This window comes from Henckelia pumila, chromosome 3, assembly GCF_033568475.1.
Source record: "Henckelia pumila isolate YLH828 chromosome 3, ASM3356847v2, whole genome shotgun sequence".
NCBI lineage: Eukaryota > Viridiplantae > Streptophyta > Magnoliopsida > Lamiales > Gesneriaceae > Henckelia > Henckelia pumila.
This window is the reverse complement of record NC_133122.1, coordinates 66,438,609-66,446,293: the sequence shown is the minus strand read 5'-3', so window position 1 is coordinate 66,446,293 and position 7,685 is coordinate 66,438,609. Positions and strand designations below refer to the sequence as shown.

The 7,685-nt window shown below is 27.0% G+C and overlaps 1 protein-coding gene across 1 annotated transcript; it reads right to left on the bottom strand.

Moving 5' to 3' along the window:
* Positions 1-4,406: 4,406 nt before the first annotated feature.
* LOC140892929 (uncharacterized) lies at positions 4,407-6,008 on the bottom strand. The gene is made up of 4 exons (XM_073301990.1): positions 5,577-6,008; positions 5,250-5,319; positions 5,042-5,125; positions 4,407-4,746 (listed from the first exon to the last, which is right to left on the bottom strand). Exons 1-3 carry the CDS (start codon positions 5,841-5,843, stop codon positions 5,076-5,078), a joined length of 387 nt encoding a protein of 128 aa, XP_073158091.1. The 5' UTR covers positions 5,844-6,008; the 3' UTR covers positions 4,407-4,746; positions 5,042-5,075.
* Positions 6,009-7,685: the final 1,677 nt, after the last annotated feature.

The window sequence follows — 7,685 nt, the reverse complement described above, 5'->3', positions numbered from 1 at the left end:
TGAACAGAACGGTGTCTTTATATTAATAAAGGAAATAATATGCTAAGACATCAAATTTATTAATTTAAATATTTTTATAATAATAATCAAACTCCTATATAAATATATATATATTATCATTATTAATTAAATTTGTATAATTATTATTTAAAATTTTCTCTTTTTTAAATATATAAAAATTTCAAGAGTTTAATTTATACTATACAAATTTCATAAATATATTAATACCGCAAGTTTTAGTTTTTAGTTTTATTCTTTCTAATATTTATTTATTTCATTAATTGGTACTCAATTAATGCCATAAACTAAAATTTATCGTTTACTTTAATATTATTATATTTTTTAAATATCAAGGGTTTAATTTATGCTCCTACATTAATATTTATGGATATTAATATTTACATATAATATAACAGAAATATTTATTTCAGGGTTGATTTTAAAAATCGAGAAAAATGACCCTGAAAACATCAAAATATGAAGGAAAAATTTGGTATTCCCCTTATTTCTGTAAGAAAAAATTGTATTTTTTTTATCTCTTAAGTTTGTCACTTTGTGATAAATAAATAAATTAATTGAATAGTCACATAAATAAATAATTAAAAAACATATTAATGAAGGGTAACCATGTAAATTCACAAATTAAACTCACATATTTATATATGTAAAATGTAATAGATAGATTAAGTTTAGGGGTGTTCACAGTTTAGTTAACCGCCCGAATTGAAAACCGGTTTTTTAATTTTTTTTACTTGTTTTTTTAAATATTTTAATTCATTTTTAATTTGTTTTTATTAATAAATAAACATAAATTAATTAAATAAATGAAATAAAATAAATAGAAATTCGGTTAAACCGAAAAACCAAAAATATTTCGGTTTTTAACCGAACCGCAAAATTCGGTTTGGATTTTCGGTGACATTTGGTTCCGTTAACCGACGGTTCGGTTCGGTTCGGTTCGATTCGGTCCGGATGAACATCCCTAATTAAGTTTATCACTTTGTTATAAATAAATTAGTTAATTGAATAGTTAAATAAATAAATAATTAAAAAAACAAATTAATTATGTAGTAATGAAGAGTAGCTATGTAAATTCACAAATCAAACTCACGTATTTATATATGTACTAAAGTAATAAGTAATAAGTAATTTATATATGCAAGTAATAAGTATCAGATAATAGATTAATATTTACATACAATATAATAGAAATATTTATTTTAGGGTTGATTTTAATTTTATATGTGTATATATTTTTCTATGACCTTACTTATAGTATAAATAAAAGGGAAAAGTTGTTCACAATAGTAAAATTTTATCCTTTTATTCATATTTTTAAATAGGTAATAGATTTAATTTATACTCTTACATTAATTTCGTAAATATATATTTTTAATTCTAACTTTTAATATTATTACATTAATTTTTTTGTTTTAATTTTGTTCTTTTCAAGATTTATATTCTTATACATATTTTTTAATTCTAACTTTTTATATTAATACCGTAAGTTTTAGTTTTTTTTTTTTGTTCTTTTCAAGATTTATTTATCTATTCGATTAACTACAACTCAATTAAGCCACAAACTAAAATTTAGCTTATTCTTATATATTTTTATATTGCCTAAAATGAAAAAAATTTGTGAAAAATGAAAAAAAAATGGTTATTTTCAAAAAAATAATAACTAAATATAAATTGTGTAATGGTGTTAAGGGATACATTAGTTGTAATTCAATGCATGTTATAAATGTATAATGTATTTATGAATATTATTACCATTTACATATAATAGCTAACTTTTAATATTATTACACTTATAAATTTTTTGTTTTAGTTTTGTTCTTTTCAAGATTTATATTCTTAATTTTTTTAATTATAACTTTTTATATTAATACTGTAAGTTTTAGTTTTTTCTTTCATTCTTTTCAATATTGATTTATGTGTTTGATTAACTACAACTTAATTAAGCCACAAATTAAACTTTAACTTATTCTTATATATTTTTATATTACCTAACATTACATAAATTGTAAAATAAATAAAAACAAATTGTGAAAATGAAAAAAAATGGTTCTTTTAAAAAAATTAATAATTAAAAAATAAATTGTGTAATGGTGTTAAGAGATGCATTAGTTGCAATTCAATGAATGTCATAAATGTATAATGTAATAGATAACTTTTAATATTATTACACTAAATTTTTTATTTTAGTTTTGTTCTTTTCAAGATTTATATTCTTAATTTTTTTTTAATTTTAACTTTTTATATTAATACCGTAAGTTTTAGTTTTTTTTCTTTTCAAGTTTTATTTATATATTTGATTAACTACAACTTAATTAAGCCACAAACTAAAACTTAGCTTATTCTTATATATTTTTATATTTCCTAACATTACATAAAATGTAAAATAAATAAAAACAAATTGTGAAAAATAAAATAAAAAATTGTTCTTTTCAAAAAAATAATAATAAAAAAATAAATTATGTAATGGTGTTAAGGGATACATTAGTTGCAATTAAATAAATGTCATAAATATATAATGTATTTATGAATATTACTATTTACATATAATATAACAGAAATATTCATTTAATTTTATACCCTAACTAAAATATTGCTTTTAATTTTATATCCCTATATGTTTTTATATGACCTTATTTATAGTGTAAATAAAAGAAAAAAGTTGTTATTTCACAATTATAAAATTTTACCCTTTTATTTACACGTTTAGATAGGTAATAGATAGGGGTGTGCATTAAACGGTTCAAACCGAAAAAACCAATCGGACCGTAAATTTCGATTTTTTTGATTCGGTTTAAATGGTTTTTCGGTCGGTTCTGGTTTTGATTTTTTATATCTTCGATTTTCCGGTCCGGTTTACGGTTTTGAATTTTAAAAAACCGAAAAATCGAACCGACTATTTAAAATATAATAAATAATAAAAATAATTAATATATGTTATTTTTATTAGGTTTACAGATTTTTCTCCTCCCTTCTTGACTTTCCATCGTTAATCTCTAACTTGGTAACCGTCAATCGTTATATTTTTTATTATTTTATTTTGATGTTTGTAAGATAACTAACAAATTGGTTACAAAAATCATAGCTATGCCTATTTTTATTACTTAATTTTGATGTTCTAAGATAATAAAAAACTTGGTTTGATCACTGTTTTTTTATTATATTTATTTTAAATAATTTAATATACATGTTTATTTATAAGTCAAATTGTTACTCAAACCGTAATAACCGATCGTAATAGCCGAAACCGTAATAAAACATAACCGAACCAAACCGAAATAAAATGGTTTGGTTTCGGAGGAAGTTGAAAAACCGTAAACCAAAACACCGAGCTGAAATTTGTTAAAACCGAACCTAACCGACCATTCCACACCCCTAGTAATAGATGGGTCCTGCTTCAAATTCATTTAGGTTGAACTTTTAATTTTAAAAATGAAAACAACAAACTCTCTCTTTCTTTGACTTATTTTCGCATCTTCCTAAATAATTACTATTTTTTTATTTAAACTTTCATTTTTCCCCAAAATACCATATTTTATTTATATTATCGCAATATAATATATTCTAAAATTTTTAAATATAAAAAAATTATTGAAAAAAGTTAGATGCATAAAAGAGGATTTAAATAATTCAACAGCTGATGAAGTAAATTTGATTTTCCCTCGATCGGAAATCGATCATGCACATTATGTAACGTACATGTATTGTCCTCAATACATGTATTGTCCTCACAAGTATTGTTTCGTATGCCACCCAAAAAAACAATATTATGAATAACAAAAGAACCTGGTACATCTCTTTGAAGCAATTATAGTCTCAAAAATTATTAATTATTAGCCTTCCAAGATCTCAATTCCTCCAATTGTTTACTGCCAATTAAGCTTCTTTGGTCGAGGAATTTCTTTGAGATGCAAGTATAGAACTATAGTAGATTGATGTATTCGGACCCAAGGTTCACAAAAAAAACTTCCCACACAACCATTCTACAGAAAACAGCAAAGCTTCGATAGCAAAAAATTATAATTTGTCCAAAATGGTTGTTCAATTGAAAACATTTATGGGATAATCATACAGTAGTGGATATGTATCTACACTATCATCCTCACATAATCTCAATAAAGAGAGACTCGTGGGAGAGATTCTATGACATTGATGATCGCACATGCGATAAAGCATGAGCAGAAAAGGTACCGAATGGATTGGCATAATCAGAAGCCAAACTGTGCGATATGAATGGATCGAGATCAGGTCAGGCATCCATTACAATAAGCATGATAGAAAAAGCTGAATCATCTATCTATTATAAAGAGAGAAACCATATAATAGAGAACACAAGCATGACAAACTTATGTACAAAAATCATGCTTGATCATGAAAAATCTTGACGCAAAGGATAATTTATTCCTTCCAAGGTATTCAATCACTACAGTTACGTTGGTTAACAAAAGTAATTGTCAACTGACTTGGTCCATCAATTATGTACAATTCCTGATCGACTGTGAGAATGTATATACATTGCATGCCAATCACAAGAGATGAAGAGCACACCCAACATATTAGCCTCCTAGATCGAGGAGTCCATCAAATTAAACCCAAGACAGTCTCTTAAACAGCTTTCACTCACTCATCAATTTTTATCTCATTCACCTGAATTCAGTCCGTAAATTGACAAAAGGGTCATATTACTGACCCTGACCCCGTGATAGCCTTTCTTAAGCCGCAAACTTCCTGCATTGATTTTCAACAAAAACACCAATGTCAGCACAACATGAAAGTCTAAACCAATGCACTGGCTTCGTACGCAATACGATAGCCCTTCAAGCTTAAATGCTTAATTAACCCCTCCACTTTCGTTGTAAAACAGTGTGGGACACATATCGTGATTTCAGAAGACCTTTTCCACATCAGCATAGGAAATTTACTAAATTACAACTTATATGTCACTAGGAAATTAATATCGAACCTCGTCGTATTAATACGAAACAAAATTACAGTACCAAACTAAGGAAGAGAAAAAACGCACCTTTAATTTTGCTTCACATTGCCCAAAGCAATGATCAAGATGTACAGGCCAACTCATCTGTATCCGAATCACTTGCATTGTAACCTGCAGGAGTTGCATCTTAAAACTACTGTAACATATGGCATTCTCTTCGCATGTTACAATGAATAAATAAAAAGTAGTCCAAGAATGCTGGGCATCCCACAAACATATAGAATAGAGAAATCACCTGGACGTTTGTAGCTAACTTTCCTCAGTGAAGTCCTCATTCGCGAAGCACTTGAGATCCAAAACTTCCTCTAGATTTTTAAAGCCCACAAATTCAGAAAGCCAAAACAACTGAATCTAAATCCTTAAAACAAGAAAAGAACCTCCACTTTTCTTTTAACAGAAGAAGACTGACCTCATTCACATTCAACAAAAAATAAATAACAATAACAATATAAAATAGAGAAACAAGAAGAGAAAAACAGTAGGCAACATCATCACATAACAAATTATTGCACAATCCACAAAAAGATAACAATAACCCCAAAGAGAGAATCAAAGTTTAAACCTTGTCTTCATCTTTGGCAACTCCATAGCCGCTATTGTACATTTGACTTACAATCACCTGCATTCTAAGGTCGCCCGCCTCCGCCTCTTTAAGCGTCTCTAGAAACCATCGTTCTTCGCAGTCAGAAACCACTTCCGAAAGCGGAAGCCGCACCTTCTCCGCCGCCGCAACATCGCCTCCTTCACCCTCCATCGGCTTCATTCTCTTCTTCCCTGTATTATCGCCGTCGTTCTTGCGCTTGAAACCCAGCGGGGATAACTTGCCCATCTATCTTTATGCGGTGGTTTATCCTTATTGAATCGATTGAGAAATGGGAGAATTAGGGTTTCTTTTGAATCGGAGGGAGGAGTTAGCAACCCAATCGGGGGTGTGTGTAGACTGTCAGGTGGTAAGGTACGATGTCGTATCATATGACATCACTTCAAGCTTGACTTTCCGCAGTTAGATTGAAGTAGTCATTACATTAGACATTAGATGCCGGCTTCTCTTTATCTTATTTTTTTTACTTTTCTTAATTAAATTTTAATTTACAATTTTTAATAAATTTATTTTCCTAAACAAAATAATTATGTTGTAATATTTTTTTAATATCAGATATCAAGTTCGAGTTTTTATTTTATAATAATAATGATATGTGTTGAGATATAAAAAGAACTGACAAAATTATGATTTTAGTTTTTTATCTTTGTCTTGATGTTGTCAAAAATTTCGATCTCAACCCATTATCTTTGTTTTTTTTTTCTTTTGTAATTTCACTACTTTTTCAACTTAATTGTTATGTCGTACCAAATCTACCGATACGTTGTTGGTGTGACATGTAAACGGTGTTGTCATATGTAGTGTCACGTCAGCGCTTTTGGTGAAATTTAAGATTAAAATTGTCAAAATTTAAAGTATACAAGGCTATAATTGAAATTTAATAACAACAAATTAACAAAATAAAACACCAAAATTGTAATTTTTGAAATATATATATATATATATTGATAGACTTTAATTGGACAAGAATATCCAAAGAATCCGGTGTTCAAAATAAATAAATGCCGAGTTTCAATAAAATACTAGTCACAATGACACACGCGACGCGTGTACATAAAATAAATGATACGATTTTGTTATACTCATAAACATAACAGTAAAATTCATGATACAATGTTATATTTACGTTCTCAAAAAAGGGAAACGAAAATTGATAATTTTTAATTTTGAAATGTGACACACCAACATACCAAATAAACAAACATTGAGATTCAAGGGTTTGATGGTAATCACGAAATGCAATTTGGAGTAGCACATGATTCACGAGGGTATACGGGCTTGATTATGAAAACAGTAACCCAATTGTCAAATGGACATTACCTTGCTGGACCATCACCCAATAAGCAAATTCTTCCTCGTAGACACAAACTGTAATAGAAACAGAGATTATATTGCATCATTCTTTAATATATTTTTATTTGAGTCACTGTTATTATATTATTACCATTTCAAATCCTTGAACCAAAACTAGACAAAATAAATAAAAAGAGATGCGTACTTAAACTTAGAAAAACTAATAAATCAAACAATATTATTTCATTCATAGTAAAAGTTTTAGATTAAAATGCACTAATAAATAATAATAATCGGTTAATTGTCAGATTCATCGTAAGCACTAAGCATGCACATAAATATATAAAATTCTATTTTAATTGATTTTATTAAATTATATTCGATATTTATGAAGCAAATATTAATATATCTTCGTGCGTAATATTTACATCAAGAAACAAATTAATACTGCAAACAATTGCTTCACTCACAACATTAATCAAATGCCAAATAGTAAATCGGAGAAATAAAAAAAATGGGGAATTAAACTTAAATATGACTAGCTCTTGTGTGCACAAGTTATGTAAATGTTCAGTTCATATTTTTATGTATAAAACATAACATTGAAATTGGAAATTTAAATTAAATTTTTTATTTTTAATTAATAAGATTTTTAGATTTTTGTATATAAAGTTAAATTTTGATGCCAAAAAAGAAAGAAAGAAAGAAAGAAAGAAAGAAAGAAAGAAAGAAAGAAATCGGGGGATAAAAAAAAAAAAGAAAGATGTTTTGGGAATT